The 19089-nt window shown below is 42.4% G+C and overlaps 1 protein-coding gene across 1 annotated transcript; it reads left to right on the plus strand.

Annotated features, from left to right (window-relative positions):
• Positions 1–513: 513 nt before the first annotated feature.
• Positions 514–19089, plus strand: LOC115128977 (small conductance calcium-activated potassium channel protein 2-like). The gene is made up of 9 exons (XM_029659115.2): positions 514–1368; positions 1874–1969; positions 2273–2554; positions 7699–7820; positions 12548–12689; positions 17917–18027; positions 18267–18394; positions 18647–18716; positions 18852–19089. Exons 1-9 carry the CDS (start codon positions 514–516, stop codon positions 19074–19076), a joined length of 2031 nt encoding a protein of 676 aa, XP_029514975.2. The 3' UTR covers positions 19077–19089.

Raw genomic sequence — 19089 nt, forward strand, 5'->3', positions numbered from 1 at the left:
TGTCTTATCATATTATCTTGGATGGAAAACCCATAGGAAAATGTCTATATAAAGTCAACCATTATCACAGAGGAACATTCCCACTGCGCACAGACATCAGTTCAACGTCTATGTCATTGTATTTAGGTTAAAAGTTGGGTGAAAAAAATACTAAATGCCTTTCACGACTTTTTGCAAATCCAATCAGTTTTCCACATTGATTCAATGTCATCACATAGTTTTTGGGGGTTGAAATTACACCGAAACAACATTGATTCAACCAGTTTTTGCCCAGTGGGTTTGTGTTCATGTTTACTGTGAATAGTATAAAGGTCTTCTGTGAACTCTCAGCATTCCACAGGCATAGCAACGTCCCCTTTTTTTACAATAGAGTTTGTGTTTTTGTATGCTTCCCACTCATACATTTTCATTGTTTTCACTCCATAAACTGGCTGCACTCTCTCACAGTTGTCTCTTTCCAAACCCCATAAAATTGTTCAAACATAATAACTCAACACCTGTAACAATCTCTAGATGGAGCCCTCTCCCTCTATGAACTTGACAATGCAGCATGGAGATGAGGAGGAGGAGCAACATCCCCTCCTTCCATCAAAAGTGGTCCCTCCCCCTCTTGCTTTTGGCATCCAGTGCGGAAGAAACTACTCATGTCAAAAAGGGGGAGATCACTCAGTGTGGCTCGATGGAACCCAGTCATCACCCACCCTCTCATATTACAACGGCTGCCAATATGTGTCACCCTCACCCCGCTCCTCGCCCCGAAGGGGAGACAATGAGGAAAAGGTTAGCGGGAAGGAGGTCTACAAGGAAAAGAGAGGCAAGAAGCCAGCAGGGAATGAACAGAATGCAGGGCACAAGGATCGGATTTGGGGGAGTAAAACCAAAAAGGCAAGCCCACAGAGGCGCCAGCAGGACATGACATCCACTCAGTCACCCTACAAAGGACTCCGCATGTCTCAAATGGACTTAAGGGAAACAGAAAGTGGGCCACCCAGTGAAGGAGGTCGAAGGCTAGAGGTCCCATCAATGAAGATGCAGGACCGCCAGAGTCTACCTGAGATCATCATTACAACCAAAGATGACTACCAGCCACATTCCCCCAACCAAACACCCAGTTCTGACAAGAATCACCCGAAGTCTGAGGCCAAGGGCGCCTATGGTGGAGGTGAGGAGACCAGTGGTGCGCATCACAAGGATGGTGTCCATAACTGCCCTCACAAGAAGACCCAGAGCATCGGTCGTAGGCTGGTCCGCCGAAGGGCGCTGTTTGAGAGGAGGCAGAGGCTGAATGACTGTGCACTCGCTGTGGGGATGTTTGGAGTGGTGGTCATGATCACCGAGATAGAGCTCTCCTGGAGTGTCTACAGTAAGGTCAGCACTGGGGACTAGACCTGGGTTCAAATGCTTGACATATTTTCAAATATATACTTTGAGTGTTTGCTTGAGTCTGCCTGGAGTGCCAAATTTGCAGTTTTGGGACTTTTTTATAGCTTTATTAAGCCATGCAAGTTCAACCAGGCACAGATCAAGTATTTGAAATGCTTTTTCAATTATTTGAAACCCAGATCTGCTGGGGACACCTGGGTGATTATTGAGTTCAAACTTACAGAACATTATTTGAAGACCTTCAGTATTTGTTGCTGACTTAAGGTTACTGTGGCCAGGAATCAATCAGGGGCACATTGTGGAGCGCTGTGGACAATGTGCCTTTTAAAGGAAATGTTCCTGTGTTCGCGGAGATCGTATAAATCAGAAATTACCTTTAAATGTCAAGCCCCTTGAATTGAATCCCAACTTGTTAAAATAAGGCATATTTGCCACAATGAAGCTTACTGTACATTAAGATAAGTGTGTCCACGACATGTATCCCCTACAGAGCTCTATATACTCTATGGTTATGAAGTCTGTTATCAGCCTGTCCTCTCTCATCCTGCTGGGTCTGGTCATTGCCTACCACATCTGTGAGGTGCAGGTAATTTCACCTCTCTGACTACTTACTACACTGCCCATACTCTCACTATCTTAAACTAGCTTATGTGATCCCTCTGCTTAAGATACTTTGAAGTCATTCTACTCTGCAATATTTTTTGTTATATACCAGACTATAGTAGAGGTTCTATTGCTAATGGGGAAAGTAGATGGTGACAGAGGGCAACCTTGTCTGGTACTACTCATTATATAATTTATTACACTTTGACTGCACTCTCAATGAACTGTACTTCCTCTATGCTCTAACTCTGACATGGCTGTGTACCCGTACTCCCATCACTGTTAGCTCTACATCCATGACAACGGATCAGAGGACTGGCAAATTGCCATGACAACGGAGCGGGTGAGCCTGATCGCCCTTGAGCTGTTTGTTGCGGCGGTGCACCCGTTCCCAGTGGGTCTCCCATTGTCATGGCAAGCCATGTCCCCCACGCTGTCAGAGACGGAGCTGGAGATCGTGCTGGCTCTACCCATGTTCCTGCGACTCTACCTCCTGGGTCGTGCCTTGATGCTGCACAGCCGACTCTACACAGACACCGCCTCGCGCAGCATTGGCGCCCTCAACAAGGTCAGAGGTCAACATTTGTCACCATGCAAGTTATGCAACCTCTCCCTCAAATGTTAGTTACTTACTTTTTTATTTATTTCTTTTATTTCACCTTTATTTAACCGGGTAGGCTAGTTGAGAACAAGTTCTCATTTGCAACTGCGACCTGAACAAGATAAAGCGTAGCAATTCGACACATACAACAACACAGAGTTACACATGGAATAAACAAAACATACAGTCAATAATACAGTAGAACAAAAGAAAACAAAAAGTCTATATACAGTGAGTGCAAATGAGGTAAGTTAAGGAAATAAATAGGCCATGGTGGCGAAGTAATTACAATATAGCAATTAAACACTGGAATGGTAGATCGGCAGAAGATGAATGTGCAGGTAGAGATACTGGGGTGCAAAGGAGCAAAATAAATAAATACCAGTATGGGGATGAGGTAGGTAGATGGGCTGTTTACAGATAGGCTAAGTAAAGGTGCAGTGATCTGTAAACTGCTCTGACAGCTCATGCTTAAAGCTAGTGAGGGAGATGTGAGTCTCCAGCTTCAGAGATTTTTGCAATTCGTTCCAGTCATGGGCAGCAGAGAACTGGAAGGAAAGACGACCAAAGGAGGAATTGGCTTTGGGGGTGACCAGTGAGATATACCTGCTGGAGCGCGTGCTATGAGTGGGTGCTGCTATGGTGACCAGTGAGCTGAGATAAGGCGGGGCTTTACCTAGCAGAGACTTGTAGATAACCTGTAGCCAGTGGGTTTGGCGACGAGTATGAAGCGAGGGCCAACCAACGAGAGCGTACAGGTCGTAATGGTGGGTAGTGTATGGGGCTTTGGTAACAAAACGGATGGCACTGTGATAGACTGCATCCAGTTTGTTGAGTAGAGTGTTGGAGGCTATTTTATAGATGACATCACCGAAGTCGAGGATCGATAGGACGAGGGTATGTTTGGCAGCATGAGTGAACGATGCTTTGTTGCGATATAGGAAGCCGATTCTAGATTTTATTTTGGATTGGAGATGCTTAATGTGAGTCTGGAAGGGGAGTTTACAGTCTAACCAGACACCCAGGTATTTGTAGTTGTCCACGTATTCTAAGTCAGAGCCGTCCAGAGTAGTGATGCTGGACGGGCGAGCAGGTGCGGGCAGCGATCGATTGAAAAGCATGCATTTAGTTTTAATTGCGTTTAAGAGCAGTTGGAGGCCAAGGAAGGAGAGTTGTATGGCATTGAAGCTCGTCTGGAGGTTAATTAACACAGTGTCCAAGGAGGGGCCAGAAGTATACAGAATGGTGTCGTCTGCGTAGAGGTGGATCAGAGAATCACCAGCAGCAAGAGCAACATCATTGATGTATACAGAAAAGAGTCGGCCCGAGAATTGTACCCTGTGGCACACCCATAGAGACTGTCAGAGGTCCAGACAACAGGCCCTCCGATTTGACACACTGAACTCTATCAGAGAAGTAGTTGGTAAACCAGGCGAGGCAATCATTTGAGAAACCAAGGCTGTCGAGTCTGTCAATAAGAATGTTGTGATTGACAGAGTCGAAAGCCTTGGCCAGGTGGATAAATACGGCTGCACAGTAATGTCTCTTATCGATGGCGGTTAGGATGTCATTTAGAACCTTGAGCGTGGCTGAGGTGCACCCATGACCAGCTCTGAAACCAGATTGTATAGCGGAGAAGGTATGGTGGGATTCGAAATGGTCAGTGATCTGTTTGTTCACTTGGCTTTCGAAGACCTTAGAAAGACAGGGTAGGATAGATATAGGTCTGTAGCAGTTTGGGTCTAGAGTGTCACCCCCTTTGAAGAGGGGGATGACCGCGGCAGCTTTCCAATCTTTGGGAATATCAGACGATACGAAAGAGAGGTTGAACAGGCTAGTAATAGGGGTTGCAACCATTTTGGCAGATAATTTTAGAAAGAGAGGGTCCAGATTGTCTAGCCCGGCTGATTTGTAGGGGTCCAGATTTTGCAGCTCTTTCAGAATATCGGCTATCTGGATTTGGGTAAAGGAGAAATGGTGGGGGCTTGAATTCTCAGGTTGTACAATAGCCAGAATGGTTTTATTTGAAGTTCAGTAGTTAGTTGAAACGATGCTAAAGCATCCCATTGAATTCCACAACACTTCCAGCAGATACTCACACCAACGCTAGGTGTTGCATTTTCATGGAATCCAATGTGCTGCTTTAGCATTCGCTAGCCGAGCATGCTGACGAAAAAATAGTAGTCCTTTCTTGAGTTGGGCTCTGGGATGTAACAACCGTTGAGCATCTGAGCTTGTGGAGGAAAGGGGTTGAGTGTGTGTGTGTGTGTGTGCGTGCGTGCTTGCGTGCGTGCTTGCTTGCTTGCGTGTATCCCACATCTGTTGCAAGGGGATAAGGATGTTTGGGGAAATGTAGGAGGAATCATGTTTTGGTACCCTCCCCAGATCTGTGCCTCAACACAATCCTGTCTCGGAGCTCTACGTACAAATTCCTCACAAGTCCTCAACTGGCAGCTTCATTAAATAGTACCCGCAAAACACCAGTCTCAACGACAACAGTGAAGAGGCGACTCCGGGATGCTGGCCATCTTGGCAGAGTTGCAAAGAAAAAGCCATATCTCACTGGCCAATAAAAATAAAAGATTAAGATGGGCAAAAGAACACAGACACTGGACAGAGGAACACTGCCTAGAAGGCCAGCATCCCGGAGTAGCCTCTTCACTGATGATTTTGAGACTGGTGTTTTGCGGGTACTATTTAATGAAGCTGCCAGTTGAGGACTTGTGAGGAATTTGTACGTAGAGCTCCGAGACAGGATTGTGTTGAGGCACAGATCTGGGGAGGGTACCAAAACATTTCTGCAGCATTGAAGGTCTTAAATGGAAGAAGTTTGGACCAACCAAGACTCTTTCTAGAGCTGGCCGCTCAGTTAAACTGAGCAATCAGGGAAGAAGGGCCAGGGAGGTGACTAAGAACCCGATGGTAACTCATACAGAGCTCCAGAGTTCCTCTGTGGAAATGGGAGAACCTTCCAGAAGGACAACCATCTTTGCAGCACTCCACCAATCATGCATTCAAGGTAGAGTGGCCAGACAGAAGCCACTCCTCAGTAAAAGGCAAATGACTGCCAGCTTGGAGTTTGCCTAAATGACTCTCACACCATGAGAAACAAGAATCTCCGGTCTGATGAAACCAAGATTGAACACTTTGGCCTGAATACCAAGCGGCACGTCTGGAGGAAACCTGGTACAATCCCTACGGTGAAGCATGGTGGTGGCAGCATCATGCTGTGGGGATGTTTTTCAGCGGTGAACACTAGTCAGGATCGAGGGAAAGATGAATGAAGCAAAGTACAGAGATCTTTGATGAAAACCTGCTCCAGAGCACTCAGAACCTCAGACTAGGGTGAAGGTTCACCTTCCAACAGGACAATGACCCTAAGCACACAGCCAAGACAAGACAACGCAGAACTGGCTTGGGGACAAGTCTCTGAATGTCCTTGAGTGGCCAAGCCACTGTATGCTGGAAACATTTAGTTTATATTAACTAAAGCAAAACCAATCTTTGTTAAACATAAATACCAAACTTGTTTTTGCATGGATTCTGCGACGTGGTTAGCGTTTAACAGCTAGGATCGCTATTTCTTGTTCCAGAATCCCGCTTAACTGACGGGTTAAAATCTGCTTGAAAGAGACACTAACCTAGCTAAGCTGCTAACATTAGCCATCAAGCTAACGAAGTTAGTCCCAGATGACACTCTTGGAATTCTCTCAACCAGCTTCATGAAGTATTCAACTGGAATGCATTTCAATTAACAGGTGTACCTTGTTAAAAGTTAAGTTATGGAATTTCTTTCCTTAATGCATTTGAGCCAATCAGTTGTGTTGTGACAAGGTAGGGAGTTATACAGAATAGCCCTATTTGGTAAAAGACAAAGTCCATATTATGGCAAGAACAGCTCAAATAAGCAACGAGAAACATCCGTCCATCATTACTTTAAGGCATGAAGGTCAGTCAATGTGTATAATTTCAAGGACTTTGAAAGTTTCTTCTCAAGTGCAGTTGCAAAAACCATCAAGCGCTATGATTAAACTGACTCTCATGAGGACCGCCACAAGAAAGGAAGACCCAGAGTTACCTCTGCTGGAGAGGATAAGTTCATTAGAGTTAACTACGCTTCAGATTGCAGTCCAAACAAATGCTTCACAGAGTTCAAGTAACAGACACATCTCAACATCAACTGTTCAGAGGAGACTGTGAATCAGGCCTTCATGATCAAATTGCTGCAAAGAAACCACTACTAAAACGACACCAATAAGAAGAAGACACTTGCTGGAAATCTGTCCTTTGGTCTAATGAGCCCAGATTTGAGATTTTTGGTTCCAACTGCCATGTCTTTGTGAGACGCAGAGTAGGGGAACGGATGATCTCCGCATATGTGGTTTTCACCATGAAACATGGAGGAGGAGGTGTGAAGGTGTCGGGCTGCTTTGCTAGTGACACTCTCTGTGATTTATTTAGAATTCTTGGCACACTTAACCAGCATGGCTACCCAATCATTCTGCTGCTATACGCCATCCCATCTGGTTTGTGCTTAGTGGGACTATCATTTGTTTTTCAACAGGACAATGACCCAACACACCTCCAGGCTGTGTAAGGGCTTTGACCAAGAACGAGAGTGATGGAGTGCTGCATCACATGACCTGGCCTCCACAATCACCCAACCTCAACCCAGTTGAGATGGTTTGGGGTGAGTTGGATCGCAGAGTGAAGGAAAAGTGCTCAGCATATGTGGGAACTCCTTCAAGACTGTTTGAAAAGCATTCCAGTTGAAGCTGGTTGAGAGAATGTGCGAAGATGTCAAAAATATATCATATATTTTGATTTGTTTAACACTTTTTTGGTTACTACATAATTCCATATGTGCTATTTTATAGTTTTTATGTCATCACTGTTATTCTACAATGTAGAAAATAGTAAAAATAAAGAAAAACCCTTGAATGAGTATTTTTAAGTGAGTATTTTTTTATGGAAGGGTGGATCAGCTTTAATATTATAAATATATTATTTTAAATATATTTTGGGGGGTATTTTTTATTTTTTTATTCTTCTTTTCCCCTAACCCTACCACTGTGGATATTAATATTATTATTATTTGGACTTGTATCCAGATCCACTTCAACAGCCGTTTTGTGGTCAAAACCCTGATGACCATCTACCCTGGCACTGTGTTGATGATCTTCAGCGTCTCTCTGTGGCTAGTTGCTGCCTGGGGCCTACATGTCTGTGAGAGGTGAGTGACTAAGAAGGGAAAGGGAGTAGAGAGAGGAAGGAGGAAAATAGGTATCAGACTTTTGCCAGGATTCATTAAAAGCAGTGTTATTTTGGTCAACTAAAATAGTACTCTACAATATTCGTCAAACACCTATTTTTCAGTGGCAATTGATGACTGAATAAATAGACCTAGAAAAAAGAAAAACTAAACAAAAATTATTTTTAATTTCAGTTGACTAAAATGAGACGAGACAAAATTATCTCTGTGACCAAAATCTGACTACTAAATGGACTGGGCAAGAGATTTTGGAGAGATTGAGAGCTTTTCGGTGATAAGCTCAAATAACAGGACAGATGCAGTTCTGTTCAGCAGTGGGATGGACTCAACCTCCGATTATAGCCTGCCTACACATTGCGCAGGCGACTCTCTTGCTTCACCACCAGCCTTCTAATTAGCAAGCCGTGGCCTCGTTAAGAAACACAAGCTGCTTTACGAAATCAAAAGCAATAGCTGCATTGAGTTTAATTGTAAAATAACAGTCAAGCTATGTTTTCCTTTCTCTTTAGTAGACTATGGAAAAGTAGTCTGTCTCTCTCTCAACCCTCCCACATTTCCCACTGCATTTCATACACAGATTCTGTTGCCAAGTCTCCCTCTTTTACGCAGAAAAAAAAACAGTTTGATTCTACTGCTGAAAAGACATGACTCATAATACTGGCGCTACGTTTTTTTCTTTCTTTTGTGCATTAGCACAATAGAAAGACATACTCTATGTTGGCTCTATTCATGGAATTTCTGTCTGCAATGTTCAAGAACGTTTTTCAACTGAACCTGGCTCTGGGAACATTATCAGTAGCGTATATGCAAACATTTTGGTGGAACAAAAAGAAAGGAAAAGGGATAGCAAACTATTTATTGACTAAATGTATCTTACCACTACACTATTTCTGAATTGTTAAATAACTTTATTTTGAGTTAAAGCTGCAATATGTAAACTTTTGGGCGACCCGACCAAATGCACATAGAAATGTTGAGTTATAGATCTGTCATTCTCATTGAAATCAAGTCTAAGAAGCGGAAGATATGTTCTATGTGCTTCCCATTCTTCAGTGTTGTTTTTGTATACCAGCGTGAAACAGCTGAAAATACAATATTTTTGGTTATGGAAAATATTGGTGATGCACCGATATGACATATTTGGCCGATACCAATATCCAATATTTTCCTGGCAAAAAAAACTATACCGATAACCGATATTTAAATTTGTTGCGGTCTTTTAAGCATTCTAGTACATTTAAATAGTTAACACACAGACATGGATGCAGCGTTCTAAGGCACTGCATCTCAGTGCAAGAGGTGTCACTACAGTCCCTGGTTCGAATCCAGGCTCTATCACAACCTGCAGTGAGAGTCCCATAGGGCGGCGCACAATTGGCCCAGCGTCGTCCGGGTTTGGCCGGGGTAGGCCGTCATTGTAAATAATAATTTGTTCTTATCCTGACTTGCCTAGTTAAGTAAAGGTTACACACACACATCACTGACCCCAAACATTTTTTGTTGGCATTTACGCATGTCCCCATTACCAGTAAAACATAATCAAAACCTATTTCTTTCACTTACTTGCTGTGCTGTTTCGTTGTTCATTTCTACAGTCGTTTCATTCTCAACCAGAATTTCTATGGCAGGCCATTTTAGTCTTTGCGTGTCAAAAACGATACACGTCAAATAACACTAATTGACATGTCAAATAAACTTGTTGACCAATCAGGACCTGAATATGACTACACGTCACAAAATAATTTAACACATTCATAATTTTTGTTACGTAGTTACTACACATTGATTACACTATCACTCGTATTTCATATGTCACAACAATTCATCGACACGTATGCTATGATGCTGATAAAGTTGTCTTGCCACCTTCAGTGCTGGTCATAAAAATTAAAAAATAACCTAGCTCATGGATGCAAACAATGTTCTTCCCCAAAAACACAGCAAAACGACAATCTGTTTCAGAAGCTATAGTTAGCTAGCTAACTGTATAGCTAGGTGTCATCATCTAAAATAACCCTCATTTATAAGCCAGTTCTTATTTGATTAATGGTGGTCGGACCCATCTATGTGAAGCTAGCCACAATATGGAATAGACACAATAGTGGACATTGAGGTTAGCCTTCAAAATAAAGGTATGGCATAATTCTACTATTTGTATTCATTTGCATCACTGTCAATGTCATACTTTTCTTTTGAAGGCAAACCGCAAATTCCACTATTGTGCGTAATTCTTATTGTGGCTAGCTTCACAACACATAACCCGGTCCAGTCGAGCCTCACTAGCCAGATAAAGGTAGCAGGCTGTTTTTAACGTTAGCTTTGGGCAACAGGGTTAAGTAGCTGGCTAGCTATTTATTTTCATTAAATGAAGTTCAATTTCAATAGGCGAACAACAAGTGGCAACCTAGCTAATACTTACTCACGAAGGTTCCTAAATCATTGCTAAGAATAATGAAAATGACTGCAATTTCTACTGGGCATTGTTTTCAGGCTGGTTGTATTGGTACTAGCTAGGTACCAAGCTAAACCTAGCTACCCCAGAAGTTGCAGTCAAATAAATAATGCTTTATTACCAACGCGGTATTATAAACACATTGTTCGTTGCTGGTGTTTCCTTGTTTGCAGACTTTTTTGTACAGCTTTGACAGTGCTACTGTATCTTTTTTGACACGCAAAGACCCAAACGGCATTCCATAGTATGTATGTCTTGAAGCTAATAGCAGTGACGCTATTACTGTGCAACTCTGGTAGGGCAACATCTGAAAAATAGCGTGCTTGGTAGTGTGTACCGGTGCTCGACCAGTCGGCGAAAGCCAACATCACCCAGGTGAAAGAACGGTTGATTGTCAAGGGCAATGTATTCCATTTTCTTGTCTTTCTTACTCTTTCAAATAACTGCTCGACTTGTTGACTGCTCGATCCACACAGCAGACATTGTGGGCTAGGTTAGGGATGCTGTGTTGCAAGTGTAGTGTATGTTATATAGGTATGCACGGCAGCTTTGACATCGGTTTTTAACATCACGTTAAACTAGATCGGGCCAATACCGATGTTGGCATTTTTAGCTAATATCGGCCAATTTCGATATGTTTACCGATATATTGTGCATCCCTACAAAATATATTTCACAGTGGTTTAGATGGTACAATGATTTTCCACATAACGACGGCTTGTTTTGTCACATAAACAAAAATTAGGCAAACTATTAGAATTTTTGCAACCAGGAAATGGCGGAGCGATTTCTGTATATTGCACCTTTAATGTGGACGCAGTGACTCAGACTTGAGCACTTGGACCAGGACTCGTTCACTGGGAGTCAGACTTTAGCCATAGGGACTCGTGACTCGACCATTGGTGACTCGGACTTGGGGACTTGGGACCTGAGGTTCAGTGATTCGACTACATCACTGGGCGAAACAGTCATTAGCTCCCGTTCAAAGTCATTAGCACCCATTCTACTTTTGGACATCCATGTGGAACGTTGATAACAATGGTAATGACGCAACCGAGTGATGGAGGTGAAACACATACTACTTTGCGGCACCTTCTAGTGATTCTCTCTCTCTTTCTCTCTCTGCTTGTGTGTGTCTGTTTGTTTTGTATGTAATGTGCTGTGCTGTGCTGTGCTGTAGACTGAATTAGGAATTTACATGCCAGATAATTATTATATAGGTGAATATAATATTATTCTTATGTTTTTTCATATTTCTGCTGTTAGGGAGAAAAGTAGTATGTTTGTGCACATGGAATTCAGTGATTTATGTTTACTATAGGTTAATGACTCAAATTAAAGGGCATTTAGTTGAAAAATTGGCCACTGTTTTTGTCATTCATTTTTTTATTATTATTTTTACCCCCTTTTTCGTGGTATCCAATTGTTAGTAGTTACTAACTTGCTACAACTCCCGTACGGGCTCGGGAGAGACGAAGGTCCAAAACACAACCCAACCAAGCCGCACTGCTTCTTAACACAGCGCGCATCCAACCCGGAAGCCAGCCGCACCAATGTGTCGGAGGAATCACCGTACACCGCCACAGAAGTCGCTAGTGCGCGATGAGACAAGGATATCCCTACCGGCCAAACCCTCCCTAACCCGGATGACGCTAGGCCAATTGTGTGTCGCCCCATGGACCTCCCGGTCGCGGCCAGCTGCGACAGAGTCTGGGCTCGAACCCAGGGTCTCTGGTGGCCTTAGACCACTGCGCCACCCGGGAGGTTCCCTGTTTTTGTCATTTTGACAATAACTAGACTTAACTAGACTAAATCTAAAAAAAAGAGTGCCAAAATTAACACTGATTCAAAGGTGCAGTGCACACTACACTACAGACAATGCACCTTTTAAAAGGTCATTTATACTTCAGCCGACATCCGCAACGTTTACTGTGAATGCAATCTCTGCAAACATCTGGGAAATTACCTTTAAAAGATGCATTGTCGGTAGTACAATGTGCCATGCTGCAACGCACCTTTCAATGAATCCCGGCCTTGGTGACTATATTGACTTGGACCAATCTATGCTGTGGCTGACATCAGATGGGCCCATCATAAGTTGTCAGTCATATAACAAATACAATCAAATATCATACTCCTAGACTGAAACTGGTTTATTTGTTAAATGTTAATGTTAATATGATGAGTAGACAAGACAGGGGAAAAGCTGAACCATCATCCCTCCCCTGTCCTATAGACACCACAACTATAAGGACCTGAGCAGTAACTACATGGAGGCCCTGTGGATGGTCTCGGTCACCTTCTTGTCCATTGGTTACGGGGATGTTGTTCCCCACACCTACTGTGGCCGCAGCATCTGTCTACTCACTGGCATCATGGTAAGCAGTTTCTGCAAAATAGGAAAAGCTCTCGCACAGCGGAGTCGACTTGTTGTAGGTGAGTGGGAATAATTCAATGACATCTTTAAAGAAAATTGAAGAAAAGGGGATGGGCAGGTACAGTGCCTTCAGAAAGTATTCATACCCATTGACTTATTCCACATTTGTTGTGTTACAGACTGAATTCAAAATGTATTAAATATTTTTTTAAATCTCACCCATCTCCACACAATACCCCATAATGAAAAAGTGAAAAGGGTTTTAGAAATGTTTAGGGCCTACATAAAGCTGTCCCAACAGCAGAGCTTTTCTTCAACACCATGCAGTGAATCCTTACCACCGCTACACCTTGCTATCAGCGGAGCCTTGTCTGGCAGCGAAACAGTTCAATCAGCCTCATTTACCTCATTTTTTAAAATCATAGCTGATATGCCTGACTTGCTTAACCTCTTGCTTCTACTCGGGACGCTTGCGTCCCAACTAGAGCTCTGGAAATGCAAATGTATTAGTTAAAACTCAAACGTTCATTAAAATACACATGCAGGGTATTGAATGTAAAGGAATTGCAGGGGTCTATTACTGAACTTTTTGTTGAAAACAAGTATTTGAATGGGAAACATGGTTACAGACCCAACAACATTATATACTATCTCCTCGTCAAGAAAAGCACAAGCTAATTATAATACACAAAGTAAGCAAAACAATTAAATAATTCCAACATTGCCTAAAATGATGTAGGCAATAGGCCTATTGAGAGGTACAAACTATGGCATAAGGGAACGACGAGCAGATAAGAGGTCATCCGTAATTTAGACTAAGACATTAATAAGCAAACTAACATGGGCGTAGTCAATATAACTATTTGTTCAGCAGTTATGAAATGTACAGCGACAGAATTCAGAACATGGGCCGTTCTTACAGTATTCTCCCTGTACACCAAGTCAGAACCGTAGGATAAATAACTGGGGCATGTACCGTCATTTCTGGACTATTAAGTGCACCTGAATATAAGCCGCACCCACTGAATTTAAGCCGCAGGTGCCTACCGGTACATTGAAACAAATGAACATTACACAGCCTTTAAACAAAACACGGCTTGTAACAAAAATAAAGAGGCTTTTAAACTAAACACGGCTTGTTACAAAAATTAATAGGCCTTTAAACTAAACACGGCTTGTAACAAAAATAAATAGGCTTTTAAACGAAACACGGCTTGCAACAAAAATAAATAGGCTTTAACGAAACACGGCTTGTAACAAAAAAAAATTAAATAGCAGTAAACAGTAGCCTACCAAGAAAGTCACTATCTTCCTCCTCCTGTGCACTGAAACCACCTCCTTCGGTGTCGGAGTTGAATAGCCTCAGAATTGCTTCATCCGATGTTGGATCGTTGTCATTGTTGCTCTCGTCACTTTCATCCGGAGGCAAATTCCCCGCTGAGCTCATGCTGCCCTCTTCAACACGCAGCAGTCCAGCCTTTCGAAACCCGTTGATGATAGTGGATTTTTTGACAATGCTCCACGCTGTTTTTAATTTTTAAATTTTACTAGGCAAGTCAGTTAAGAACAAATTCTTATTTTCAATGACGGCATAGGAACAGTGAGTTAACTGCCTGTTCAGGGGCAGAACGACAGATTTGTACCTTGTCAGCTCCGGGATTCGAACTTGCAACCTTTCGGTTACTAGTCCAACGCTCTAACCACTAGGCTACCCTGCCGCTGTCAGGACCCACTGGCAGACTTGACCATAAGTTGCTCTTCGCATGCGGCCCGTTTTAGTGAAGGATTTCTCCCCACTTGTCATCCAATTCTCCCACTGAACACGGAGCGCCACCTTAAATGCACGATTTACACTGATGTCGAGTGGCTGCAAATACTTTGTTGTTCCCCCAGGAATCACAGCTGGAATTGAGTTTGTCCTCTTGATTGCTTCTTTCACAGAATCTGTTATGTGTGCCCTCATGCTGTCCAACACGAGAAATTTACATTTAAGTCATTTAGCAGACGCTCTTATCCAGAGCGACTTACAAATTGGTGCGTTCACCTTAAGACATCCAGTGGAACAGCCACTTTACAATAGTGCATCTAAATCTTTTAAGGGGGGGGGGGGGGTGAGAAGGATTACTTTATCCTATCCTAGGTATTCCTGAAAGAGGTGGGGTTTCAGGTGTCTCCGGAAGGTGGTGATTGACTCCGCTGTCCTGGCGTCGTGAGGGAGTTTGTTCCACCATTGGTGGGCCAGAGCAGCGAACAGTTTTGACTGGGCTGCGCGGAACTGTACTTCCTCAGTGGTAGGGAGGCGAGCAGGCCAGAGGTGGATGAACGCGGTGCCCTTGTTTGGGTGTAGGGCCTGATCAATAATCAATATTATTCACTCAATAAATGTGTTTTTACATTGTTTGCAAACTTACATGTGACACAAATTAATGCCAATATAACATGCAAAACAGGCAACAAACCTATAGCTAAACAGGTGTACCCTGAATGACAGGTCTCACCTGGCCAAGTTGGTTGTTGATCATTGCTAGATGCCATTTTCAAGTATTTTTAATCAAACCTGTAATTAGGCCACTCAGGAACATTCAATGTCGTACTGGTATGCAACTCCAATGTATATTTGGCCATGTGTTTTAGGTTATTGTCCTGCTGAAAGGTGCATTTGTCTCCCAGTGTCTGTTGGAAAGCAGACTGAACCAGGTTTTCCTCTAGGATTTTGCCTTTACTTAGCTCTATTCCATTTCTTTTTATCCTAAAAAAACTCCCTAGTCCTTGCCATACCCATACCCAACCATACCCATAACATGATACAGCCACCACCATGCTTGAAACATAACACTTTGGATTCAGGACATAAAGTTAATTTCTTTGCCACATATTTTGCTGTTTTACTTTAGTGCCTTATTGCAAACAGGATGCATGTTTTGGAATATTTTTTATTCTGTACAGGCTTCCTTCTTTTAATGCTGTCATTTAGGTTAGTGTTGTGGAGTAAGTACAATGTTGTTGCTCCATCCTCTGTAACTGTTTTAAAGTCACCATTGGCCTCATGGTGAAATCCCTAAGCGGTTTCCTTCCTCTCCGGCAATTGAGTTAGGAAGTATTTTTGTAGTGACTGGGTGTATTGATACACCATCAAAAGTTTATTTAATAATTTCACCATGCTCAAAGGGATATTTAATGTCTGCTTTTGTCTTTTTTACCCATCTACTAATAGGTGCCCTTCTTTGCGAAGCACTGGAAAACCTCCCTTGTTTTTGTGGTTGAATCTGTGTTTGAAATTCACTGCTTGACTCAGTGAGAGATGAGGTAGTCATGAGGTAGTCATTAAAACACTATGAGTACATTTTTACTCCTGAACTTATTTACGTTTGCCATAACAAAGTTGACTCAAGACATTAAAGCTTTTCATTTTGTATTACTTTTTAAACATTTCTAAAAACAGAATTCCACTTTGACATTATGGGGTATTGTGTGTAGGTTAATGATACAAAATGTCAATTTATTTAATTTAAAATTCAGGCTGTAACAACAAAATGTGAAAAAAAATCAAGGGGCGTGAATACTTTCTGAAAGCACTGTAATTGTGGTCATTAGCACAGTCTTCTTTTCCAATGCAGCCGTTTTTATCTCAATATCAAATCATTTCTGTGTAACAATTAAGTACCTTACTGTGATTGTTTTCAATTAAAATAAAAAATAGCTTTTTAGGAGAGGGGGAACCTGATAACTAGCTGTCATTGGCAGAGCGTTTTGGAACTCTTTTTGTATTGGTCTATTAACTAATTCACCAGGCAGGCCAAAAGTCCATCCCACCAAAGCAGGTTGAAATTTCAGGCTGTCTTTTCAAACAGCTCTGTCATCATTCTTTTTTATTTAATAACTAATTTTGACAGTAACCCTCCAAAAAGTTATTCATAAACCTTTTTAATTTCCATATGTGCTAGGAGGAAGCTAATTGTTTGTTTCTTGGGCTTCAGGAATGTGACTGAAAAAGTTCCTCAGGACAGAAAAAGTATAAGGGGAACAAATTCCTTGGTCAAGGATACGACAGCGCCAATGCAATTAGGGGAGCTTACTACTTCAAAAGCGTATATCAGACCGAGAGCCTAATGCTTCTTAGGTAGTTCTTTAAGAGTTCTAGTTTAGAAGCGACAGTTACAGGGATGGTATAACAGCCTGTTTGCCGTAACAACATTAGGGAAACTGGGCAGAAAGCAAGTGCTGATTCAAATACAGCAGTTCTGCAAAATCTTTCATTTAGCCTCTCATTCTCCTTAATTGCCGGCCTCAACACGTTACGGAAAGAGAATAACTGTATAGGAAGCTCTGGGGACAGATCATCTGGATACTGGACAGCCAATAAATTGGTAGATACAAACAGATTATCATCTTGAGTGGTTTTTGAGGGCTTGAACAAAATAAGTGTTTTGCGATTTTGTTTATACTGGTGAACCGGCGTTGAGTTGTGTGATTGCAATATCAACAGTCCCTTATCTCTGATATATCTTGGCGTGCCTCATTCAAGACTAAGTTTAAATTGTGTGCAGGGCAATTTTTTCCTCATTGTTAGGCTATTTGATGTGTAATTCTTATAAAAAAGTTTATAAATAGAAGCTAAATACAGTATATAGGTATAGCTATTACACTGCAGAATTAAACACTCCCTAGTAAACTAGTGTTTTGAAGGTGGACTGACTATTATTTAGCATTATAAGACTGGTTTTACGCACAATAACTGTATCCAAGCTCGGAGAAAGCGCAAGGACGGCTTATGTCATGCAGGTTCAGGTAGCCTATACAGGACAGTGGGTGTATATTTTTAAAAAGGAAAAAAATGAATTGGTAGCTGATTAGTATACTGTTGCATTGAAAATATATTGAATTTACAACTTGAATTACTGAATAAGTAATTCAATTATTGCCACCAGCCAGCAGTCTAACATTGTGAAATTATGACCAAATAGGCCGACCAATAAACATTTATCAATGAGCTAAAGCAATGCTATACATGCCCTGGCACCACAGAAAGCCTATCATCGATTCAATAGGCATGCAGCCGCATAGACCTTGCAGAGGTCCAGAGAAAATGTGTTACTCCAGTGAGGGCAGTATCATAATTTCACAGTATTATTCCAACCTCCTAATATGGAAATATATTTGACTGCACTGGGCCTTTAACCTTTGTTTATTTCTCTTTCACACACGTGCGCACAAACACACATACACAGGGGGCTGGTTGCACAGTGCTGGTGGTTGCTGTGGTTGCCAGGAAACTGGAGCTGACTAGGGCAGAGAAACATGTCCACAACTTCATGATGGACTCCCACTTTACAAAAGGGGTAAAACTCACCTGATTTAACATGTGAATGTATTCAATAGTGGTCTTTGGAACCTTGACTTAACATGTGATGTGAGATACAGTCAATGGTGGCCTGTAGTTGTATGAATCATGGCACCCTGTTCCCTATATAACAGTGCACCGATCTTAAGTAATACACTACGTAGGGAATATGGAGCCATTTGGGACGCATCCATAGAAAACTGAGTGTTGGACGAGGAAACAATTATTCTCTTCCAGATAAAAATTGCTGCAGCAAATGTACTGAGAGAGACTTGGATGATCTACAAACACACCAAGCTTGCCAGGAAGAGAGACCACTGCAGAGTACGCATGCACCAGAGGAAGCTGCTACTCGCCATCCACCAGTAAGGCACTAATCAGAACACACTTCCCCAAGTAACCCACCAATCAGCTTAGATATTCCCCTGAGATATCGATACGGTCACACATTACATCACATGCCCAGGTGTTACAACTCTAGAACTTGTGAAACCCCAACTGGAATATAGAACAACTGTAATATAGAAATGGTCATTCTCTGGTCATCATGAAATATATTTTCAATTTGTTGTACCTGTCCTGTGATTATTTCTGAATGTTAAATATCTTCTCCCCAGGCTGCGTGATGTGAAGATGGAGAGGAGGAAGTTGGCTGACCAGGCCAACATGCTTGTGGATCTCTGCAAGGTGGGACGGGCAGTCACCCCATAGGTTCACCCGCTACTGTTGCAACCAATATTCTAGAGAAAGTAGCAATCAACTTTCTAAATGTTCTCATTGTCCCCTCATTCTTGGACCACTCTGCACCTCTTTCCCATGTAGATGCAGAATCTGATGTATGACATGCTGTCCGAGGTGAGTGGATTACGAGGGGACCTGGAAACACACATAAACAGTCTGCAGCAGAATGTGGAGGAGCTGAGAGAAGGCTTCAGGACCCTGATACCCCTCCTCTCCAGCACCCTCTCCACACAGAACTCTTCCATCCGCCACCTGCTAAGGGAGAGGGAAGAGCAGGCAGACACGGAGAATGGGAGGGCAGGATAGGTAAGATAGCAAG

Source organism: Oncorhynchus nerka, linkage group LG4 (assembly GCF_034236695.1).
Source record: "Oncorhynchus nerka isolate Pitt River linkage group LG4, Oner_Uvic_2.0, whole genome shotgun sequence".
In the NCBI taxonomy this organism is placed as follows: Eukaryota; Metazoa; Chordata; class Actinopteri; order Salmoniformes; family Salmonidae; genus Oncorhynchus; species Oncorhynchus nerka.

What these genes read in the sequence shown, in the direction of transcription:
- LOC115128977 (XM_029659115.2), top strand. Translation starts at nt 514, where the DNA reads ATGGAGCCCTCTCCCTCTATGAACTTGACAATGCAGCATGGAGATGAG. An exon ending in CCTGGAGTGTCTACAGTAAG is followed by an intron (nt 1,369 to 1,873) that starts GTCAGCACTGGG and finishes TATCCCCTACAG; the next exon opens with AGCTCTATATACTCTATGGT. An exon ending in ACCACATCTGTGAGGTGCAG is followed by an intron (nt 1,970 to 2,272) that starts GTAATTTCACCT and finishes CATCACTGTTAG; the next exon opens with CTCTACATCCATGACAACGG.